The sequence below is a fragment of the Rhinoderma darwinii genome, chromosome 5 (genome assembly GCF_050947455.1).
Source record: "Rhinoderma darwinii isolate aRhiDar2 chromosome 5, aRhiDar2.hap1, whole genome shotgun sequence".
In the NCBI taxonomy this organism is placed as follows: domain Eukaryota; kingdom Metazoa; phylum Chordata; class Amphibia; order Anura; family Rhinodermatidae; genus Rhinoderma; species Rhinoderma darwinii.
The window spans coordinates 137,719,752-137,744,856 of record NC_134691.1 but is presented as its reverse complement, the minus strand read 5'-3'; the positions used below and the strand labels follow the sequence as shown (position 1 = coordinate 137,744,856).

At 41.8% G+C, this 25,105-nt stretch overlaps 2 protein-coding genes across 5 annotated transcripts in view; one reads left to right on the top strand and one right to left on the bottom strand.

The window, feature by feature from the left end:
* Nucleotides 1-5,131: 5,131 nt before the first annotated feature.
* On the top strand, nucleotides 5,132-19,425 carry MRS2 (magnesium transporter MRS2). 2 transcript variants are annotated; one of them, XM_075826573.1, is made up of 11 exons: nucleotides 5,132-5,445; nucleotides 7,542-7,615; nucleotides 8,099-8,135; nucleotides 9,024-9,136; nucleotides 10,984-11,157; nucleotides 13,739-13,869; nucleotides 13,977-14,093; nucleotides 14,521-14,673; nucleotides 16,267-16,384; nucleotides 16,524-16,637; nucleotides 16,941-19,423. In XM_075826573.1, exons 1-11 carry the CDS (start codon nucleotides 5,253-5,255, stop codon nucleotides 17,001-17,003), a joined length of 1,287 nt encoding a protein of 428 aa, XP_075682688.1. In that variant the 5' UTR covers nucleotides 5,132-5,252; the 3' UTR covers nucleotides 17,004-19,423. The 2 variants fall into 2 exon arrangements, with proteins under 2 accessions (XP_075682688.1, XP_075682687.1); XM_075826572.1 differs by having other exon boundaries at nucleotides 16,267-16,637; nucleotides 16,941-19,425.
* GPLD1 (glycosylphosphatidylinositol specific phospholipase D1) overlaps nucleotides 19,129-25,105 on the bottom strand; it is an 83,635-nt gene continuing 77,658 nt past the window's right edge. For all 3 annotated transcript variants that reach the window (XM_075826566.1, XM_075826567.1, XM_075826568.1), the window contains one exon: nucleotides 19,129-19,413. In XM_075826566.1, coding sequence (XP_075682681.1) covers nucleotides 19,333-19,413 — 81 coding nt within the window. In that variant the 3' untranslated portion in view covers nucleotides 19,129-19,332. The remainder of the gene's footprint in view (nucleotides 19,414-25,105) is intronic.

Genomic DNA, 25,105 nt, shown 5'->3' with positions numbered 1-25,105 from the left:
TATCAATCTTTCATCATCACTTTATTTATTGATTTTTTTCAGAAGTTATTGTATTTTGATAGCACCAGTAATGTCTCTAGATATTTAAAAGCCCCTGTGATGACTCTAGATATTGGATAGCACCAGTGATGTCTCTAGGTATTGGATAGCACCAGTGATGTCTCCTGATATTTGATAGCACCAGTGATTTCTCTAAATATTTGATAGCACCAGTAATGTCTCTAGATATTTAAAAGCACCAGTGATGTCTTTAGATATTTGATAGCACCAGTGATGTCTCTAGATATTTGATAGCACCATTGATGTCTCCTGATATTTGATAGCACCAGTGATTTCTCTAGATATTTGATAGCACCAGTAATGTCTCTAGATATTTAAAAGCACCAGTGATGTCTCTTGATATTGGATAGCACCAGTGATTTCTCTAGATATTTGATAGCACCAGTGATGTCTCCTGATATTTGATAGCACCAGTGATTTCTCTAGATATTTGATAGCACCAGTGATTTCTCTAAATATTTGATAGCACCAGTAATGTCTCTAGATATTTAAAAGCACCAGTGATGTCTTTAGATATTTCATAGCACCAGTGATGTCTCTAGATATTTGATAGCACCATTGATGTCTCCTGATATTTGATAGCACCAGTTATGTCTCTAGATATTTGATAGCACCAGTGATGTCCCTAGATATTTGATAAAACCAGTGATGACCGAGGTGCCTTAGAATTAGAGCGGATATGATACATATGTTCTGGCGATGTCCAAGATTAATAAGATACTGAGAACAGGTGGGTCAGGTTTTGGGAGCAGTTTTTGGGATCCCGTTTTCGTTAAATATTAAAAACAGTATGTTGGGTACTGATTTGGGACTGGAGGGCGATTTACAACAGAAATTAGTTTGCTTGAAAGGTTTTCTTTGGGCTCGTAGAGTAATTGCCTCAAATTGGATATCATCTAAGACCCCATCAGTGGATGCATGGAAGAAATTAATGAATAGGACAGCGGTGTGTTATAGAGTGGAAAGTAATACAACGAGAACTGCAGGTGATCCGTGGACCCTTTGGAGAGTTTATTTAGGTTTGTGCACATGAATTAACCCCTTAACGACCGGCGTATAGTGTTTTTACGTTGGACGTTTAGGGTAGTTCTAATGAAGTGTTGGCTTTTCACGTCGGCACTTGAGAAGAACTTTTATGTCATCGTGCGTGGTGCTGTTAAAACCCGGGCTGTTAGTAACAGCCTCGGGCTTCAGGGCACCGATCGGAGACCACTAGCAGTGGTCTCCGATCATATTTAACCCCTCAGATGTGGTGCTGAATAGCAAGTGCCGCATCTGAGTGGTTTGGGAGGGAAGGGGCCGCATCGGAGCAGTTTCGGGAGGATCTCTTGAAGTCCGGGCTGCTGGTAACAGCCTCGGGCTTCAGGGCAATGATCGGAGACCACTAGCAGTGGTCTGCGATCAGTTTTAACCCCTCAGATGCGGCACTCAATAGCAAGTGCCGCATCTGAGTGGTTTGGGAGGGAGGGGGCCGCATCGGAGCGGTTTTCCCGGTCATCGGGTAATCTGCTTCTGAAGCCAAGGCTGTTAAGAACAGCCTTGGCTTTAGAGTGATGATCAGAGACCAATAACAGTGGTCTCCGTTCATGTGATCACTGTGAGAACCATTCACAGTGATCACCAAATGAAAACGAAGTGTTTCTCCTACCTGACTCTGTCTCTCCTCACACTCTCTGTATGAGAAGAGACAGGGAGAGAATTTTACTGTGACACCAAAGACACAAAATTACAATAAATCTAATATATAAACTTTATATAAACTTCAATTGTATACCTAGGCTAGGGTTATCCTTAGGGCACGTTCACACGTGGCGGAGTTATTCCGCTGCAAATGTTGGTGCAGATTTGGGGCATTTACGCAACGAATATGCACCAACATTTGCATATTTGACAGGTAGTTCAGACGTTGGAGAAAACACAGCGGACTTGCCACATATTTCAGTTTTTGCATTGCAAAAGCTGAAATCCGCAGTGAAATTCCGCACCTCAGCCTATGGTCCGCAGCGGAATTTTCCGCAACATCTCAACTAACTTGCCTAAAAATGTATAGAAACAAATGTAAAAAACGGCCGCTGGAGAATTCCACTGCGGACTGTCCGCAGCGGAATTCCACAGCAATTCCCGCCACCTGTGAACGTGCCCTTAGGGTTAGTCTAGGGTTATTCTAGGTTCTATTCTAGAGTTAGTCTAGGGTTAGCCTAGGTTTAGTCTAGGGTTAGCCTAGGATTTTTGTGTAGCGTACGTGTGTGACGTCTGTGTATTTTTTTTGTGCAAAAAAAATAAAGTTAAAAATATATATATGTTCGACATCAGGTTTTTGTGAAGCGTGCTTTTGTGACGTCCGTGTATTTTTGTCTGTAAAAAAAAAAAAAAAGTAAAGAAAAAATAATTACATTTGTCTGCGTGTGCGTCTGGTTACAGTCTTTGTCGTACAATGGCCCATAGACGGTTCACGATGGAAGAGGCATACGCCATGTTAATTTCTGACTCTGATGAAAGTGATACAGAAACCGCGTCCGAGGTAGAGATGTTTTCTACCAGTGATAGGGATGACAGTGATACGCTTTCTGCAATGCAAGCGTCGCTGCAGAGTCCACAAGCACAGGACATGTCGCAGAAGTACCACAAAACATGGCCCACTCTATTCCCCCAGAATATATTGAGTGGGTACCCACAGAGTAATTTTCCCCTAATATCCCAGAATTTATTGCCACACCAGGGATAAATATTAATGTGGAAAATTTTACAGCCCTCGATTTAAAAAAAATATTCATTACAGATGAACTATTGGAGCTGGTTGTTAACCAAACCAATCTGTATGATTGCCAATTCTTTGCTGAAAAGCCAACGTCCTCCTATGCAAAGCAGTGGCACCCCACAAATACTGGCGAACTTAAAAAAAAATTGGGGGTCATCCTCAACATGGGGTTAGTGAAAAAGCCCTCAATCCGGTCATATTGGGCAACAAGCCCTACACATGCCACACCTGTTTTTCCAGCCGTTATGACCAGAAGCAGATATGGGGTGCTAACGCGCTTCCTTCATTTTAACGACAATCACCAGCCCCCCCCCCCCCCATAGTGATCCAGGCCGTGACCTCCTGTATAAAATAAGGCCCCTGATAAAAATTTTGGAGGAGTCATTTATGCCGGTGTACAACCCTGAAAAAAACCTAGCGGTGGATGAATCGCTGATGAGTTACAAAGGCAGGCTCTCATTCCGCCAGTACATCCCCTCAAAGAGAGCAAAATATGGGGTTAAAATCTACAAGCTCTGTGAGAGCGGTACAGGCTACACATCTGCCTTTAGAATCTATGAAGGCAAAGACCGTGATATTACCCACATTATTAACTCATTTACTTTCACACTGTTTTTGTAGGGAGAACCAAAAGGGAGAGCTACTTATTGGATAATGTTTCACTGTAAAAATGCAGCAATACTGTATTTTCTGGAAAAACCTATTTCTTATCTCTTTCCACCTATTAAAAATACTCACTATACCCCTAGATGAATATTAGCAGGACATTTGTACTTGTCAAAATGACCTGCAGTACCACGGCATATATAGCGGGGTTCCCTAAAATCAGCTCTGGCGTAAAAAGGCCTCCAAAAGCCAAAATGGACTCCTTCTATGATATTCCCTATAACAGGTCCATATAATAGATTAGACACACATATTTGGTATCACCGTACACGGGAGAAGCAGCAGAATGTGGAAAGGTGTCACTTTTACCAGTATGTCATATGGTGTTTCGAAATGGCTTAAGAAAAGTGCCACTTTTGTAAAAAAAAAAAGCAATTTACTTTTTTTGGACCAAGTGTAGACAAATTCTGTAAAAAGTGTGAAGGGTTAAAAGGGAAATTGAACCGCTAGAAATAGACTTTAGAGTGTCTAGTTTGTAGAACACAATGTTTTTTTTACCATTATTTGTTGGACTTCAAGTCCATTACCCATACATTACTACCATGGTGTAATAAACGAAATTAAGACATTTTAGTGCGCTATTGAAAAAAGGGGCACTTGTGTTTTATACTATATTTCTGGTCAAAAAAAATAAACTACACCTCCAGGTCAGGTGTCCTTATAATCAGGATAAATGAAAAAATATATTTCAATACATTTGTATGATACAATTACTTTGATTTTCAAACGGTTACATTTTAAATGATGAAAAATCTAAATTTTTCTTTTTTTTCTGTCTTTCCACGGCTATAAAAAAAAGTAACAAAAATGTTACTTATACATATATACCACAAAAAGGAAGCACTGCATGTCCCAAGAAAACAGTGCAAAATTTACATCGATACATAAAACACATACAGAGTTATACTGCGTTACATCTGTAAATAGCAAAACTGCGAAAATTGCTCTGGTCACTTAGGCTGGGTTCACACGAGCATGTTACGTCCGTAATGGACGGAACGTATTTCGGCCGCAAGTCCCGGACCGAACACACTGCAGGGAGCCGGGCTCCTAGCATCATAGTTATGTACGATGCTAGGAGTCCCTGCCTCTCATGGAACTACTGTCCTGTACTGAAAACATGATTACAGTACGGGATAGTTGTCCTGTAGCGAGGCAGGGACTCCTAGCGTCGTACATAACTATGATGCTGCACTGTGTTCGGTCCGGGACTTGCGGCCAAAATACATTCCGTCCATTACGGATGTAACATGCTCGTGTGAACCCAGCCTAATGGGTTCCATCGGGTGTTGTTGGTATCCGTCATGCAACCTTCTCTGATGAAAAAGAATAACGGAAATTGTAGCATAGATGTGAACAGAGCCTAAGTTAAATGACCAAATTAAAAATAATTATTATTTTTATAACTGCTGGAATGATGCAGGGAAGGAACAGAAATAGAAATAATTCGAATTGCTACATGCTACATATTTCTTGCAATGTTTGCCCCTTTAACAACCAGCATCTCTAGGGGAGGGACAAATATTCACCTTTTTTTGTGCTGGCTGCAATGTAAAATGGTCTCCGACAACATGACTCCTACGGAAGAGACAAAATGTGATTACAAGTTTCCCCCCTAGTGACGACATCGAATGACAGCGCTGTAACATTGCTTCCGGATAGGCGACCCATGTGGATTCCTGGAGAGCTCCTGAACTTCTACCGCGTGCGAAGAGGGTCATGCGGTACAACTGGTTGTTGAAGTAAATCGGCGTGGTGCCCGGCTGCCATGGATGTAGCCAGTACGCTTTATAGGCTGGCAGCGGCGGGCAGGAAGTTGCAGCGATACTGTGTGCTGCTCGGACAGTCCAGCACTTTCACCAGTAACTCCGGCTGCTTCCTCCCGCGCCATGGACTTAGGCGGTGGATGACTTGCACGCCGAGATATGCACACCGGCAGCGAAGGACCAGTCCACGCTGCAGTGAGTGTAGTCATGTGACCTGTAATGTATAGAAACACTAAAATGAAAGTATCGTTTGTAGTTAAGTCTGCTACGTGCGGTCTATTGCTCTCTGTGTCAGCCACTACACGCCGGGAGCCCCCAAACTCTTAAATACGGATGCAGCAGAGCTGAGTTTACAGTTAGGGGGTGTGTAGTTTGCCATTGTATACTAGCGGATTATAGAGAACACTACTGAACGCCAGGTTTTTGGTGTTTTCAGAGCTGCTGTAATAGTAATGATATTTCTGACTATACTGTATACAGCTGGTCCATATACTGTACGCATCTCTCCTTTCCCACTTGCGTAGTTCTTTACCATCAGGGGGGTCTACCTGTCCAGAAATGTGTTCCTCGTCTACAAAGCTTTGGGTTATTTTTATTTTATTTTACCTTTTTACCTGTTACCTCTTATGACATGTATGTTTTAGAAAATAATTGTACTACCCAACAATTCTGGAGCATCTTTCCTTAGAATGCTACATGTGCTGTTCCTCAGTTATTCCTCCTAGAAACTTCTGAATAAATTAACAATTGGGGGTGTGTCCCTGCACAGTCTGACAATGTCCAATAAGTCCTGACAAAGTGACTGTAGGGACACGCCCCTTTTACAATTGGGAACGGTAGCACCCAAATGTCAATTTATTCACACATTTCTACGAGGAAAAACAGAGGAACGGCACAACTGAGTTCTAAGATGATATACTCCAGAATTGCTACTTCATGGGGAATACAAGTATTTACTAAAATAGTCACGTCAGGAGAGATGACAGGTCCTCTTTAAAGAGGCTCTGTCACCAGATTTTGCAACCCCTATCTGCTATTGCAGCAGATCGGCGCTGCAATGTAGATTACAGTAACGTTTTTATTTTTAAAAAACGAGCATTTTTGGCCAAGTTATGACCATTTTCGTATTTATGCAAATGAGGCTTGCAAAAGTACAACTGGGCGTGTTGAAAAGTAAAAGTACAACTGGGCGTGTATTATGTGTGTACATCGGGGCGTGTTTACTACTTTTACTAGCTGGGCGTTCTGATGAGAAGTATCATCCACTTCTCTTCAGAACGCCCAGCTTCTGGCAGTGCAGATCTGTGACGTCACTCACAGGTCCTGCATCGTGTCGGCACCAGAGGCTACAGTTGATTCTGCAGCAGCATCAGCGTTTGCAGGTAAGTAGCTACATCGACTTACCTGCAAACGTCGATGCTGCTGCAGAATCATCTGTAGCCTCTGGTGCCGACACGATGCAGGACCTGTGAGTGACGTCACAGCGTGATCTCTGGAGAACACGGCTGTGTCTGCACTGCCAGAAGCTGGGCGTTGTGAAGAGAAGTGGATGACACTTCTATACACAACGCCCAGCTAGTAAAAGTAGTAAACACGCCCCGATGTACGCACATAATACACGCCCAGTTGTACTTTTACTTTTCAACACGCCCAGTTGTACTTTTGCAAGCCTCATTTGCATAAATACGAAAATGGTCATAACTTGGCCAAAAATGCTCGTTTTTTAAAAATAAAAACGTTACTGTAATCTACATTGCAGCGCCGATCTGCTACAATAGCAGATAGGGGCTGCAAAATCTGGTGACAGAGCCTCTTTAAGGTGAAATTTAGAGTTTATCTTTTGACAGCTCCTTTATGACACTGTTCACACTGCATTTTCTGTGTACAAGTCGGGTACCATTGTGAACACTGTGATTTATCAAGTTCTGTTTCCAAGTACCACATCAAGTCCACCTCCCAGACCCAGTTATTTGATGCGTTTGGGCTTCTGCTCGAAATTTGATCCAGAAGAGCAGGCGGTCATGTGTCCATACCCTAGTGGAAGCCTCTCTGGCCTCGCTCCTATTATAGTTTAGCCTATATGTAATGTCTCCGGCGTCTGATTCATGCTTCATTGATAACTTCTCTTGTGATACTGTTTTCAGTCGTCATTCACTGTGTATTTTCTTAGTATAATCTATATGTACTGCCAGGCTACTTAAAAAGACAAATTGGCTACTGGATTAGGCTTACAATCTAAAACCTACAGTATTTTTTTCCTTTTTTGGTTACTTCTATCCCATGTGTTTTAGATACGATATCCCGGCACATACAGTCTGACTCGTCTCAAGCCACCTTAGCCAGTGTTTCTCCAGTATTCTCTGTGGTGAGTTTCAAAGATGGAGTTCTTACATTGATTTCTTTGTCGCCTGTCATTGGTCTGTGTTCAGTTTCATCTGGCGGGTCTGCTTATGTTTGTATTAGTTCCTCTATTTATCAAAAGTGATCTATTCATGAACTCCTCTTCAGAAGAACCCCACGGTTAGGCCACTTTAGACGTGGCAGATTTCGCAAGTAGATAGGGCTTTTTTTGAAAACCCCATTCACACACTTTCTAAAATATCCGCGCAGATTTTGGATCTTCCTGCTGATTTTCAAGTCCGCGGTAGGCCTATTATGTCACAGATTTGCTGCACGTTTCACAGCAAAATCCGCAGTGGAAAAAATGAGTTGTCTACTCTGAATGTAGCCTTAAGGCCTTATAGATGAAGTATTGATTCATGTTTGTTTATGGTCGGAGAAATGAGTGAACTATAAGTGAATTTTGTACTTTTTCCTTTATATATTAAATTGTGTTCCGTATTTACAGATGAAATTCGACAAAGAAGGAAACATATTGTCATTTGGTAAGTACTAGAATACACAACTGCTTACCACGTTTTATAATACACACACTGAAGGAGATTTATCAAAAATATGTAGGTAGTTCAGGATTCGTGTTAGGGCCTGTTTCACATTGGCGTTGGGCTTCCATTTGGCTTACCGTTCAGCTGTTCCGTCAGAGGAACAGACAAACGGGAAGTATTGTTTACTTTTGCATTACCGTTGATTTCAATTGTATTTTTTTTTTGGTTTGTTTTTGTTTGCCTTCGTTTCGCCAGGTTTCCATTTTTTTCATGGAAACCGTATGGCAGCACACTATACTATTGTTTCCGTTAAAAAAATAAAAAAAAACGTAACCTATTGGAACAGAGGCAACCAAAAACACAGAATACCATTGAAATCAATGGTAATGCAAACGGACACTATACTTTCGATTTCTTTCTGTTCCTGAACTGAAGCCCAACGCTGATGTGAACAGGTTCTTAATGACGGTTGACCAAACTATGGGAGTTATGATCGAGGCCAAACTGGTTTTTAGCCAGCTTTCTGGGTAACACACATAACTGGGAACCTGCTGCTTTCCAGTTAGTAAAAATTTTATTAAAAGGGCAATGCAAGAAGAAATTTAATGACGTTCCTTCTGATTTTAGTGGAAAATGCGTGAGCAAAAGTCGCATGTAACCCTTTGCCTAAATTTTAAGTGGGTTGTCCATAAATATAATATACATGCAAAATTCTATGTAGTCATATTCTGAAAAAGGACAACTGACGGCATCTTAAATAAAAAATTCAATGTACTCCTTCAATGTTTACAATAGAAGGACCTGAATATAGTTAGGACTTCTACACTATGAGATGTATATACTCACAGGTAGAGGAACCTGGGTTCACCTTTCATTTTATTTGGACAGAAAGAAAGAAAACGGAATTATATCAGGAATTGGGACTCCAAGCACGAGATCTGAGGTTTCAGCACCTAGTGAGCATGAATTCCAGAAACCACAAGATCATTCTAAGAATGGAGGTGATATTAGCCATGAACATTCTCAGTCTTTGAAAAATGTCAAACATTAATGCATTGGTTATTTACATTTTTTCAAACTGAAAAAAAATATTCCTGCCTTGAGTTTCAAAAATGAGGTTGCTACAGATTTCACCCCAACTGCATTGAAAAAGGTTGAAATCTGCAGTGAACATGCAGGACAAATCGCGTGTGCTGAGGATCTGATTTCCATCCGGAAAATGTTCAGCAGCATGTGGATGAGATTTTTTTTACATTTTTATCCACATGTCTAGCATTTCCATCCTGTGTGGACCTGGTCTTGTTCATAAGGTTAAATGGTTTCCTAACAACATGAATACCGCCAGCGAGATGACAAGGCTTCATTTCACACTCTGTGAGATCTTGCTATGTCACTCGCTGTAGTTAGAGAAGGATTTGGGCACTTCTATCCCCTGTACTTCCCAGTAACGTGGCCACTGTCATATGTGCCGGTACGCACTGGTCGCGTGCATGTGGTATTTGGCTATGTGGCGCTTACAGAAACCTAGGAAAAACACTTGTTTTTCACCTGTAACAGCCACATAGCTAAAAACGCCATCGAAAAATACTCAGGGGACTCTTCTTGTACATGGCATGTGTATGAACCCCTAAACATTTCTGTTAAAATTATTTTTAGTGTCTCTATCTATTAAGATGGACCATATTTAAAAACACCAGATAAGCCCCTTTACTAGATCTCAGCGGGTACAATAGCAGATGATGTGTGTTACTGCAGTATAGAATAAATATATATTTCAGTATCACATCTTGTCATGTAATTTTTAAGTTTAGAAAGGTCAGACGTGAGGTCAGGTGACTGGACTGGTCCATTCCTGTCACAGTACGCCCAAACCTCACTGACCGCTGCTGCCATCGTGCCTTTCCCTCCTTGGCTCCGTCAGCGCGCCCTACTTACTCAAAGTGAGGTCCAAGTGACTTAAAGGCGGTTTTTTTTCATCAAAGAAATTTGATATATCCACAGGATATGTGATAGATGCGGGTCGCACTTCTGGGACCTGCACTGATCTCTAGAATGGGGCCCCTAAACACTGTTCTACCTATTTGTATCATGCTGAAGCATGTGATTTCCGACCATAAAGAAGGAAACAGCGTAGATCGCTGAACTACTCTGTTCCTGTGAGTCTCATAGAACTGAATAGTAGTTGCAGAACAGCGTAGCTCACATTCTGTGCTGCTTCCATAACTGCCATTCACTACTATGGGAGTTAGGGAAACAGCGCAGCTCAGAGAGTTACGCTGTTTTCTACGTGGTCCGAAATCGTCAGGAACACAGAGGTAGAGCTGGGTTTAGGGGACCCCGTTCTGGAGATAGGTGTGGGTCCCAGAGGTGACATTTATGAGGTATCCTGTGGATATGTCATAAATGTCCCTGATGGGAAACCCCCTTTAAGTAAGTCGGAACAACTTACTGCTGCGACCGCTTCTTTTCAAAACTTACCAAAGGGCCGACTGTTCTCCAGACTGACTGACACATCATCAATACCGGCTAATATCACACGCCTCACCAAAGAGAAGCAGCTTCAGCCATCACATTAGGGGTGAGTTCATTAAATGTTTAACCAAATATAGCAGGCTCATTTTTAAGTTGATAATTCTGTACCGCCCACGAATGATGTTATAAATATCCAAATGGCCCTTGGCAGAATAAAGGTTCCCCACCCTTGCCCTATGGGCAGTGTATGCCATTGTATGCCTATACAGTGGCATATGTCGGAGGCTCTTATCAGAGATATACAAATGCATGTGAGTATACAAGGGCCTAAGCTAAATGTTTTTTTTTTTTTTGCTTTTCCCCTACTCTTTTGCAGTTTGTGAAAGCCGTTATCACTTCTGAGTATCTCCTAATATTGGATTATCGGAACCTCCACCTGGAGCAGTGGTTCCTCCGTGAACTTGCACCTCAGTTAGCAGGAGAAGGACAACTAGTTACATACGCTTTACCTTTTGAATTCAGAGCTTTGGAAGCAATTCTGCAGCACAGGGTAGGACATGATGATTTATTGTTCTTTCCAAGTGGCTATGAGCAGATCTGAGGTCAGAGATTGTCAGGCTTGAGAGTCAATGGGAGCCCCTCCAGAGCAGTCAGGGGAGTCTTTGCTTAGACACTTTAGTTCTGATTTATGTCATTGAGCGTGTGAAATTGTTAAAAAAAAGACCACTTTTTGTCTCCTGCATTGTACAAACATTGGCTAGTTGTTCATTTTATCTAAATCTTGATCTCACCCCAGCTCCGAGACGGTTTTATTTAATTACAGAACCACGTAACTAGCAATTCCCTAATATAAGTTTACAATCGGAAAGTCTTCTAGAGGTAAGAGCAGTCTGATAGCAACTCCACAGGGCTGCAGGGAGTTAACATTGCTGTGTATAAGTCGCCATTAGAATGCAAGCGCCACGTACTGCAGCCTGTATTCTCTCAATCCACTGCAAGCACAATTTGTTGTGATGCGCTTTCCAGTATTACAATAGACCATGTTGGCAACATTCTGAAAATAAAGTGTCTCCTGGGGGGGAGGGGGTGCATTTTTTTTTTTTTATGTTCAGTGAGTAAATTTCTCTTAAAGGAACAGTGTCATCACAAATTTTTTTTTAATATGTTAAAGATGTTAGTGCTTTATTAAAAACGTTTATATTTATTTGTGTGTTTGTGTTTTACTTTTTCTTATTTTTACACTTTTTCTTCCCTATGGGGGCTGCCATTTTTTTTTTCCATTTCTGTATGTGTCGATTAACGACACATACAGACATGGAATACGGCAGCCACAGTCCCATAGGGACTGCGAACGGGTCCCGTCCCATCCACTTCTGTGTACGCCGTCTGTGTGGGAACTGCGCATGCGCCGCTCCCACACAGTCCAATTTGAAATGCGCGCCGTCCGGCGCCATTTTCCTGTGGACCGGAAGTCGCGGCCGGACAGTAAGATTACTACTTCCGGTCGCGGCTTCCGGACTTGTGCACTTGGACCAGCGGCAGCAGACGGAGCGGACGGGCCGGAGGGAGCCGCGGCGGCAGGAGCAGGTAAGAGATTTCTATGTATGTTCGTGTTTGTGTGTGTTTACTACTGTATGTAAACCTACTACACTGTGTGTTAGCTCAAAAAATGGCGACACACAGTGTAGGAGGTTAGACCGTTCAAACCCCTCGTTTATCCCGGCACTAGCCAGGATAAAGGAGGGGGGGATTCTCAGAGCTCACTAGAGCGAGTGCTTTTTTCCCAATTTTGCAGCAAAAAGCAATGTGGTTGCTTTACCACATGCAATGCTGCAATTTTGGGAATAGCTCCATCTAGTGACCAGCAATGGGAAATATTATAAATTAGAATCTAATTTATAATATTTCCTGACTCGTGAAAAAAATGTGAACAATGTTTAATCTCCTACACACTAAATGTTTAATTAAAAAAAAACAAAACATGTTTTGCTGGCAACACATTCCCTTTAAAGGGAATGTGTCGCGAATTAAACCTTTTCTTTTTTTTAAGTGTCGTTACTTATTTCTATTATATTTTTTACGTGTTTTGCTGTACTTTTTTTTTTCTTCCACATGGTGGAAAGTATTCAAAGTTAAATAATAATTTGACATGTTTTCCTATGTTGGCCACCAGGGGGGGGGGGCACTTCCCAGAATTGCAGCAAGGTGAATAAGGCAAAGCAACCTGACTCACAGCTGCCGTAAATGTGGGAGGGAATCTCACCCCCCCCCTCCTACAAGCCAGGAAAAGGTGTCTTCAAATTGCTAAGCAGTGTCCGGCAGACATTTAGGGTATGATTCTGCAGCTGGCAGAAGTTATAGGAAACACCAAAAGGCTAAGTGTATGTTCACACGCTTACTAAACAAAGGGAAAACAGCTCCTGATTTTCAGCCATTTTTTAATCAAACTCGCGTTTTTTACGCCCGTTTTTGGAGCTGTTTTTCTATAAAGTCAATGAAAAAAGGTCCCAAGAAGTGATGTGCACTTCATTTTGGCGGGCGTCTTTTTACGTGCCGTTTTTGGGCGGCACCAGAGCGGCGGTCTGTGAGAGAGAGAGTGGGACAGACATAGACACACACACCTTACCTGCAGTGTAGCTGGTCTTCATAATGGCGCCTGCTATCTCCCTGCAAACAGCTGCTCTGCTGTGTGACTGACCTGCGTCTGCGCAGTACAGAGCCAGATAGCAGAGGCAATGGAAGGGAGCTGTTCATTGTGCCCTATGCATTGTGCTGCCGTATTCCATCTCTGTATGTGTCGTTAATCGACACATACAAAGATGAAAAAAGAAAATGGCAGCCCCCATAGAGAAGTAAAAATAAATAAAAAGTACAACACAAAAACACAAATAAATAAAATTTATTTTAATGACATACTAAAAGCAATATTGTGTGTGTGTGTGTGTGTGTGTATGTATATATATATATATATATATCTAAAAAAAATATTTTGCGACACCTTGCCTTTAACTAAAGTGCAATAAAGTAACGTTTTACTCTATGGTAGTTGGTCAATATTTGCTTAGCGGATTGTCTGTAGCAAAGAAAATACATGTCACCCACTTAATTTTAATACAAATGTTTTTCTCCAGATTAGCACCCTGCAAGGGAGACTTCATTTTTTGCAACCTCGTATCCTAGAAACTTTGGAAGCATTGGTAGACCCCAAACTTCTATCTGTAGATAGAAGTAAACTGCACATCCTGCTGCAAAACGGGAAAACGTAAGTCGGTTATATTGAGAGGTGAGAAGGCGTTGCCTTCCGCATTGGACAGGTGGAGGCAGAAAATAACACGTTTTCTCAATGTATTTATTTCATTCTTATATTAGTCTATCTGAATTGGAAACGGATATAAAAGTTTTCAAAGAGGCACTTCTGGAAATTTTGGATGAAGATGAGCTTATAGAAGAGCTGTGTCTGACCAAGATGTCCGATCCCCCAGCGCTGTAAGTGAGAGAATTATTTATATTCCTATTCAACACATTTTTAGATATTTTTGCCACTGAGCCCTCCTGACTGCGGACAATACGATGCACATACAATTGAGTCTTCTTGTCCAAATAATGCAGTGGTGGCGAGAATATAAATGACACTGAATGTGTGTTGCACATTCATTGTATTGTTTTTATGTCAAATGTAATAGTGTTCAATTATTGGAAAAATGTACTATCCTTTTCAGACATTTACAATGAGTTAATACGAAGTCTACATTATAGCTGGAACTTAAACATTACAATACAATGTAGATCAAATAAATATTACAAATCAGTATGTATTAGGATAATCTGAGTATTTATGGCGCATGATATTTTTATCCGCTTATTATCTGTTGGTTACTGATTTGTGAGGCCTTCGTATGATTTTTCTTTTCAGGGAAGAGAGCAGTTCTCGGATAGATCACACAGAAGAAATGGAGCTGCTTCTTGAGAATTATTACAGACAAGCCGAAGACCTGGCAAATGTCGCCAGAGAGTTGCGTGTGCTGATTGATGACTCAGAAAGTGTGATATTTATTAACTTGGACAGGTCCGTTTCCATATTTGCAGTTACTGTTTCAGGATTATTTTGCTGTTTAGGCCGGGGCTACAGAGAGACGTTTTGTAGCGCAACGGATTGATTTTAACTATTGAGTGACCGTTGCCGTTTACAAGATTACATGCAACTCAATGAATTCCTTTCAACTTCAGCTGTAGCTTGGTCGTTAAAATCAATCAGTTGGGCTACAAATCGTCTTCGTGTGGCCCGGGTCTAAAATCACTTCATAAAGATCTGAGTGGCGCTTCTCGGCTAATCAGACAGGAGCCTTCACTAGAGTACAGCGCGCTATTTAACCCCTTAATGACCAGCCTATTTTAGACCTTCATGACCAAGCTATTTTTTACGTTTTTCCATCGTCTCATTCCAAGAGCTATAACGTTTTTATTTTTGCGTCGACATAGCTGTATAAGGTCTTGTTTTTTAGCGGGACAAGTTGTGTTTTTTAATAGCACCATTTTGAGGTACATATGTATTGGTTAACTTTTTTTGGGGGGGGAATAAAAAAAAAATCTGAAATTTCGCCACTCTTTTTTGCGTCCTAAATCGACGCCGTTTACCGTGTGGTATAAATAACACAACTTTATTCAGCGGGTTGTTACGATTGCAACGATACCAAATTTGTATAGTTTTTGTATGTTTTACTACTTTTACACAGTAAAAACTTTTTTTTTTTCAAAATAATTTGTTTTTGTGTCTCCATATTTGAAGAGCCTTTAACTTTTTTTTATTTTTCTGCCGATGCGGTTGTATGAGGGCTTTTTTTTTTGCGGGAAGACTTGTAGTTTTTATTGGTACCATTTTGGACTTTTTGATCACTTTTTAATTACATTTTTTTAAAGTCAGGATTCACAGAAAACAGCAATTTTTCCATCGTTTTTTATTTAATTTTTTATGGAGTTCACCGTGTGGGTTAAGTAATGTAATAGCTTTATAGTCGGGTCCCACTAGGGGACTTTAATATGCGATTTTCCGATCGCTATTATAATACATTGCAGTGTATTTAACACGGACAGGCATCTGCTAGGTCATGCCTCTGGCATGATCTAGTAGGCATTCGCTCCAGGCAGACCTGGGGGTCTTTATTAGGCCCCCGCCTGCCATCGCAGACACAGACACTCGGCGATCTTATCGCCGGGTGTCAGTGGGATGAGAGGGAGCTCCCTCCCTCTCTCCAAAACCACTCAGATGCGGTGCACACTATTGAGCACCGCATCTGAAGGGATAAACGGGTGAGATCGATACTAATATCGATCTCACCTGGTCGAGCAGGGACGCTCCCAGCCCTCAGCTGCCTCTGGCAGCGAGAGCAGGGAGATTTGACAGCTCCCTGCTCTGTTTACTTTATTCTGATGCAGTGCCGTAAAAAGGCGTATGCATCAGAATAAAGCCCGTTAGTGGCCGCCGTGAAAAGGCGTATTGGCGGTCACTAACGGGTTAATGGAGCACTAAATTCCCCATAAGCTTTGTTTTTGGATAAGGTATTTTTTACTTGTGTATTATTATAGATCAGAACCCAGGATTTAGAGTAGGTAGTTGGAGCCTCTTTTGAAGAGCTGTGCCCATAATCTTCTTCTTTTCCAGTCATCGGAATGTGATGATGAGACTCAATTTGCAGCTGACCATGGGAACCTTCTCCCTTTCTCTCTTTGGTCTTATTGGAGTGGCTTTCGGTATGAACTTGGAGTCTACTTTTGAAGAGGTTTGTTGTTTAGTATTTTCTGATTTGTGTACAAATTTATACACACACACACACACACACACACACACACACACACGTGCGCGCGCACTTACTGCGTTAGGGGTGTTAAGTGTCTTCTTAAATTTTTTTCCCATTGTAGGATCCCCAGGTGTTTTGGTTCATTACAGGAGTTATGTTCCTAGGAAGTGGCCTGATCTGGAGACGCTTGCTCTCCTTTCTTGGTAGACATCTGGAGCCATCAAAGCCACCTTCGGTATGTTAATCACCAGGCTAGTTGAAAATACTGCGATTTTTGCATAGTAATATACCATGTTTACTGTATGTGGACAGTCCTAAATCAATTTGGAGCGAATGTCCTAGCATGTGAGGCCTTTATGAAGATACTATAAATATAAAGCCAGTTACAAAAGATATTAGTAGAAGATATTAATATACATAGTTGGACTAGTATAAATATTTTTACAGATAGGGATAGATGGAAATAGAGATCAATATAGCTCGATCTATGTTAGTATATATCATATTTACAGTTTTCTGATCTATTCTTTTTTTCAAGTTCTGGAAAAGGCTATTTCCTTTCAATGGCAGAGCAGATACTACAAATGGACATAAAGTGTAATTTTCCACGTGGGGTCAGAAGACCATGGACATTGAACATACTGGACTGCTGCTGAACTGCGTGACTGTTACAATTCTGGTTATCTGTCCGGTTACTCTTGCAAGGATTGGTGAATCATGTTGTGTGTAGGAATCTTATACAAACCTACTTCGGACCCTATTTTGCATAGGAATGTCCCTGAGCAAACTTATTTACCAGGAGGACATGTATTCATTTGCACCGTACAATATTTTTGGAAGTATATATTTTCTATGAAACCAAATTGCTTTTGTAGAAAATACGTAATTAAAAAATCAGGTTGGACATACCAACTGCATTTTCAAACAAATACTACTTTAAGTAACTGAGTAGTTGCTGTGATTTTTTTTTTTTTGTAGGGGGTTATTCTCTAACAACAGTGTCTCTCGGATGCTAGTCCTCGATTTCATGTACCCCCTCCCCCCCCCGTCCACGCTGTACGATGCTGCTGACAATCTTAAACCAATATTACGCACTTCTGTTAGTCTGTGGGTGAAGTGTTACATCCTCCGGAGCCTAAGGCTACATTCAGGCAAGCGTGTCCGATTTGAGTGAGTGAAAAACAAAGCGTTTTTCCTACGTTTCTTGTGCGTTGCATATTGGCATCAGTGTAATTTGCGTGTGGTATGCGTTTTCACGTCCGTGCAAGCACTTAATTTTTTTTTTTTCATTTCCCTGTTTTTGAATGTATTTGATGCGTGAAACACGGACAGCACACGGATGTCGTCCGTGTGCTGTCCGTGGTTTTCACGCACCCATAGACTGGGTGCGTGAAAAAGCAACAATATAGAACATGCAGTGAGTTCCACGCAACGGACACAGGCTGCGTGAAAAACAACACGTGTGAATGGCCCCATTGAATTGCCTGCGTCCGTGTGCTGTGAGTGATTTCAACGCACACCACACAGACGAGTATTACGCTCGACTGAATGAGCCCTTATTTGGTTCTTATTCCAATTCCTTTGAATACATCACGAAAAATTGTGGCATGTTTCATTGTAAGCATTATTTCTAGTCCCGTATATACGGAACCCAGCGTAACGTTGTGCTGCGGCACATGGAAGCCCTGCAGCTTCGTATTGAGGAGCCACATGGGATGCTGCATGCCACCTAATAGCCTCTGTACCATGTGCATGAGGCCTAAAACTTGCAAAGAACACAAGTAGTTACCCTAATCCTTCGGATGGGTCTTCAATGTGTTCTAGTTGGGGGTTTAAATTTCAGGCCCTCCACTGCTCAACAGAGCAAAGGGGCTATAGATCTGAATTGCAGGGATCATGTCTATGGGCTGTGTCTGGTGCTGCAACTCAGAACCATTTAAGTGATAGTGCAGAGCTGCAGAACCAGACACCAATGGATAGATGAGATTGTTGCTCTGTTGGAACTACAATGCAATGAAAGTTGCAGCTGCTTAATTCTGATCATGTAGGGGTTCCAAGGGGTCACCACCAAGCACATATTGATGGCCTATGCTAACGATAGGCCATAATGTCAATAACAGCCACTTTACAGAAGATTACAGGAGCTCTTACTATCTATGAACCAGATGGGTTTGTGTTATTATGTAAAGTATCTATCTATTGTATATACTTTTACATGTAAATCTATTTTAGATGTAAACTACTTAACTTTGTGAATTTACAAACATACCATTTTGTATATTTATTACATTTGAAAAAAAGGCTTTATGTAAATAGTTTTTAAATGTAACATATTTCTTATGGAGAATGTGAAATAGAGTATGAAAAATAAAGTGTGCTTTGGCTACTGCCATGCCTGTTTGCACCTTTTCTGCCTGCAGTTTTGTAAGATATCTGCTATTACTTGCTGAGTAATCTGAGACAAACTAGTTTCTAGGGTCATACTGCCCGACAACCCCAATTAAAAGGCTATGTTTGTTAGCGTGTATTCATAGCGACCCAGTTTGTCTCAAATGACACGGCGACTGTTCATCTCAATTATGTATTGGTTTTGCGCCATGCGGAGAAGGATAAAGAAAACTGCAGAAGTCGAGCCTTTTTGGTTCCTCATTTCAGCCTCACTGATAGATATTTTTTTTTTTTTTCTAAATTCTGTCCAGGAGAACCTCTAATGGCAAGATAGAAGATTCAATATAAATTCATTTTACTTGTATTTACAAGTGATTTTTGTCTTTTGAAAGTATAAAAGCTTGAGCCTTTTACTGTTTTAGATGAGGATTTTCCTCTACAAGTAGTTCTTCAAATTTTGCTGGTGTTTTATTTCATCGTCATTTTTTTCTTTAAGTTTGTAACATCGCATATGATTTGAGGATCTGTGGCAATTGGAGAACTCAGTCTAGATTGTAAATGTAGAGGCTTCCAGCCAGTCGTGCTTTCCTGGAGCTTCTCACCGCTGCTACCACAATCTGTTTCTGAAACAATTTAATAAGTAAATAAATGTGTCTCTATAACTAAAGTAAATGTCCACCTTTTTATTTATTTTTTAAATCTAAATAGGTCTAGAATGCTGTTTTTTGAATTATGAGATTTCTTTGAGATTAAAGGGTAACTAAACTTTCAGAAAATTTCTGACATGTCATGTCAGAAGTTTTGAAAGGTGGGGTCCGAGCACGGAGACTCCCACCGATCGCTAAAAATGAAGTTGTAGAAGCGCTCGGGTGAGAGCAGAGCAGCTTGATTTCTGATGGGCTTTTTTCGGAATGCTGATGTAACAGTGTATGGACTCAATAGAAAGTTTACGGGCCCGTACACCGTTGCATCCGCTTTCCAAGAAAAGCCGACTAGAAACAAAGCGGCTCAGCGCTTACCAGAGCACTTCTGCTGCTTAGATTGATTGGTGGGGGTCTTCGTGCTCGGACCCCCACCAATCAATACTTCTGACATGTCACTATGATATGTCCAGAAGTTTTCTGAAAGTTTAGTTACCCTTTAAGAGCTCCATTTTCTAATACGGAGCTCCAAATTCCCAGATTCACACAGACATGGCTTAAAGCAGATAGTTGGAATGATTTGTGCAAAATGTATTAAATGGCGCACACCTTTTAATAAATCTGGTGGATTTTAAACAGTCTGAGGGGCAGACTGGAGTAGAGTTGATACACAAATTGCACCATTTTTTAGCTATTCTGCTTAATAAATTTAACTTAAAATCTGTCTCATTGGAGATCACGCCCACTTGTTTCACTTCTTTCCAAATTTGGACAGTGAAAGAGAATAATCAAATAAAATTTTTTTTTGCAAAAGGAAAACTGTATTGTTAAAATAGGCAAATGGAGTAAACTTGCAAATTTTCGATAAGTTTAAACCTAACTGTATTGTTATAGTAATGTAGTATTGTTATAGTAGTTCAAATAAGTAATTGATTAACAATAATTTTTTATTGTATCAAATTTGAAAGTAATGCGGCCCATCAACTTCACATTTTTTCTATGTGCGGCCCATTTACCTGGCCCTAGCCTCACTTTAGAAAGGTCTTTTCATGTCAAACAAGGTGCTGGGAACGGTTTTATAGGGGTAAAACCTGGTAAAGGGTTACCTTTTAAAGAGGCTCGGTCACCACATAAGTGCCCTATCTCCTACATAATCTGATCGGCGCTGTAATGTAGATAACAGTGGTTTTTATTTTGAAAAACGATCATTTTTGAGCAAGTTATAAACCATTTTAGATTTATGCTAATTAGTTTCTTAATAGACAACTGGGCGTTGTAAAGAGAAGTGTATGACGCTGACAATCAGCGTCATACACTTCTCAACGTTCCAGCCCAGCTTCTTTCACTACACACACCGCGTGATCCTGCTGTGAATGACAGCACAGCGTGATCTCGTGAGATCACGCTGTGCTGTCGCTTACTCACACATTAACTTTACCGAAGTGTCTTGAGAGTGAATAGACATTGCCTCCAGCCAGGATGCGATGTCTATTCACACTCCCGACACTTATTGGTAAAGTTTCTGTGGGACTTACACAGCACAGCGTGATCTCGCTGTGAATGACAGCACAGCGTGATCTCGCGAGATCACGCTGTGTGTGCAGTGAAAGAAGCTGGGCTGGAACGATGAAGTGTATGACGCTGATTGGTCAGCGTCCTACACTTCTCTTTACAACGCCCAGTTGGTAAAAAGTTAAAAAACACCCCCACTTGTCTATTAAGAAACTAATTCGCATAAATCTAAAATTGTTCATAACTTGTTCAAAATTGATCGTTTTTTAGAATAAAAACCACTATCGTTATCTACATTACAGCGCCGATCAGATTATGTAGGAGGCACTTATAATCTGGTGACAGAGCCTCTTTAAAGAGAACCTTTCACCTCACCTAACATGTGCAGCATGTTATAGGAAAGGCTTCACAGACCCGGTCCCACGTAAAATTTATTTTTCTAACTACCGCCGTTATTTACATATCGGTGCCATTATATTTGGCGCCCAATATGTAAATAAGCCCCTGAACTGTCAATGGGACGTTTCTAACTAACTAAAAGGCAAGGGGGCATGATGTCTTCGCTCTGATACTGTCCAATCAGCTGCGGACCGTGTCAGGACGGCTTGCGCTGTGTTCCCTCCCGTGAGAACACACACAGACTTGGTGGTTGTGCTGCAGATAGCGTGGGCGTGCACGCGTCTGTGCACAGCCGCTCGTGTGCACGCGTCTTCGCACAGCCGCTCACGCGCACATTGACGGATGTAAGTAGATCTTCTCGTCTCTGCTTCTCGTTCCGCGGCGGCGGGAGTGGTGACGTCGATGTGCGAGCGAATGGCCGTGCGCGCCCACGCTATCTGCAGCACAACCACCAAGTCTGCGTTTGTTCTCGCGGGGCGAACACAGCGCAAGCCGCCCTGACACTGCCCGCAGCTGATTGGACAGTGTCAGAGCGAAGACATCACGCCCCCTTGCCTTTCAGTTAGTTAGAAACGCCCCATTGACAGTTCAGGGGCTTTTTTACATATCGGGCGCCAAATATAACGGCACCGATATGTAGGGAGTTCAATTTTTTTTATGTGGGACCGTGTTTGTGAAGCCTTTGCTATAACATGCTGCACTCCGCTGCACATGTTTGGGGAGGTGAAAGGTTCTCTATAACCAATTCAGGACCAGGCTATTTTGAGCCTTCAGGACCAGACACCGTTTAGCCATTTTTAGCACGCGTTAGTTAAATGGCTATAACTTTCTTATTTGTTGGGCTAACGACATGATTTTTGCGACGTTTTTTCCGTAGACCATGCAGGTTTCTTTTTTATTATCGTTTTTATACACACCTTTTTTTGCTATTTTAGAATTTGTATTCATAAAGTTTGAAAATAATAGTAAAAAAATAAGCTTTTTTACATTTCAGCTATTTTTTTTTGGGTAATATAGTTTTACCCTAATATAGACCTTTTATTTGTGATCGTCATGGTCTACCGTAAATTTTAATACATTACATGTCTATATTAGGGTAATTGGGTCAGCGCTAGCGTTACAACAATGATTGGCGGGAGGGGGAACGTTTTTTTTGGGGGTGGGTATTTTATGTGTATTTATTATAAAAAATAAATTTTGCACTTTACTTTACTATTTTTTTTATTACTATGGACTGTCCCTCAAAAGGTCAAAAAAGACCTTTGGGGAACTTTTATATATATTTTTTCTTTCTTTTACACCAGGCTTTTCCCCTGTAACTGGAGCTGCACAGCAGCCCCAGTTACAGGGGAAATCAGCCCTCTCATAGTGACGATTGTCACTAATAGGGCTGTGCTGGGTCTAGTAAGACCCAGCAGCAGCCTGCCACTAACGGCACCCGGCGATCATGTGACCAGTCATATGATCACCGGGAGGAATAGAGACAGCAGATCAGCCGCTGCTGCTGTTTCTATTCATATACACAGCGTTCATTGAGCGCTGCGTAAAAAGACATCGGAGAAGACATGAGCAGCGAAAGCTGTTCCTATCTTCTCCTCAGGGTCCCCGGCAGTCACTGACAGCCGGAGACCCGACATTCATCTGCCCGATCGCGCGGGCAGCAAGTTAAAACCCAAGCCGTAAAAAGTCTATGGCTCAGGTTTTAAGGACCCTGACCGCTGGCCGTAAAAAACAGCCAGCGGTCGGGAACCAGTTAAAGAGGCTCTGTCACCAGATTCTCAAATCTCTATCTCCTATTGCATGTGATCGGCGCTGCAATGTAGATAACAGTAACGTTTTTGTTTTGTTTTGTTTTTAAAACGTTCATTTTTGGTCAAGTTATGAGCTATTTTATATATATATGCAAATGAGCTTTGAAATGGACAACTGGGCGTGGTTTTTTTTTTCGTATTTCCAACTGGGCGTGTATTGTGTTTGTAACATCTGGGTGTGTTTACTTGTTTTACTAGCTGGGCGTTGTGAATAGAAGTGGATGATGCTGACGAATCAGTGACAAATCAGCATCATCCACTTCTCATCGTTCCCACCCAGCTTCTGGCAGTGCACAGATGTCTATTTGACCATTTGTGAACATTTTCCTAAGAACGGCGTCATGCAGTGCTGACAACCATGATTTCAGCTATGTGTCATTTCTATGAACTATGCAGTAGTTTTGTTAAACTTCTGGTTTATTAGTTGCAGCACGCTGTGAGCCTGGCGTATTCATGAGCTGAGGGATAGCTGCACAACCACCACTGATTCATAACTTTTACTGTGCAGAGAGAAAGCTGTCAATCAGCAGCGGGGGAGCCTGAAGCTCACGGTTAGGGCAGATTCAGACGAAAGTTGCGTTTTTGCACGCGCAAACAACGCAGCGTTTTACGTGCGCAAAAAACACTTGACAGCTGCGTGTGTCATCCGTGTATGATGCGCGGCTGCGTGATTTTCGCGCAGCCGCCATCATAGAGATGAGGCTAGTCGACGCCCGTCACTGTCCAAGGTGCTGAAAGAGCTAACTGATCGGCAGTAACTCTTTCAGCACCCTCGACAGTGAATGGTGAACACAATATCGAGAAACCTGTTAAAAAAAAAAAAAAAAAAAGAAAAAGTTCGTACTTACCGAGAACTTCCCTCCCGGCCGTTGCCTTGGTGACGCGCCTCTCTTGACATCGGGCCCCACCTCCCTGGATGACGCGGCTGTCCATGTGACCGCTGCAGCCTGTGCTTGGCCTGTGATTGGCTGGAGCTGTCACTTGGACTGAATTGTCATCCCGGGAGGTCAGACTGGAGGAAGAAGCCGGGAGTTATCGGTAAGTCAGAACTTCGTTTTTTTTTTTTTTACAGGTTCATGTATATTGGGATCGGAAGTCACTGTCCATGGTGCTGAAACAGTTTAACTCTTTCAGCACCCTGGACAGTGACTTTCTCCTGACGTCGCGTACCGGAATTTTTTTTGCCAGGTTCGGCCAAAACGAGTTTGGCCGAACCCGGTGAAGTTCGGTTCGGTTGTCCGGGTTCGCTCATCTCAAAGACACTCCGTTTGGATGTTTGGAAACAGAAAAGCACGTGGTGCTTTTCTGTTTACATTCATCCTTTTGACAGCTGGTGCGCTGTTTCAGTCGGTTTGCACGGAAGTGCTTCCATGCGACCTGCGTGGTTTTCACGCACCCATTGACTTCAATGGGTGCGTGATGCGCGAAATACGCGGAGATATTGAGCATGTCGCGCTTTTTTCGCAGCTGACAAACGCTGCGCAAAAAGCACGGACTGTCTGTACTGCCCCATAAACTTGTATTGGTCTGTGCGTGGCGCGTGAAAACCACGCGGCCCGCACGGACCCAATACACGTTCGTGTGAATCCCCCCTTACGTCTGAATACAAGTTCACAAGGCTTGCAGCGTACTGCAGCTGGTAGGATATTAGTTCACCAAAACGACTGCATATTTACACACAAATGACAAACTGCTGAAATCAGCACTTTTACTTTTCAACACGCCCAGTTGTACTTTTGCAAGCCTCATTTGCATAAATACGAAAATGGTCATAACTTGGCCAAAAATGCTCGTTTTTTAAAAATAAAAACGTTACTGTAATCTACATTGCAGCGCCGATCTGCTGCAATAGCAGATAGGGGTTGCAAAATCTGGTGACAGAGCCTCTTTAAGTAACCAATCTTCTTCAGCTTTGACTATACAGAATATTTGGAGCTCTGTCAGAAAAACAG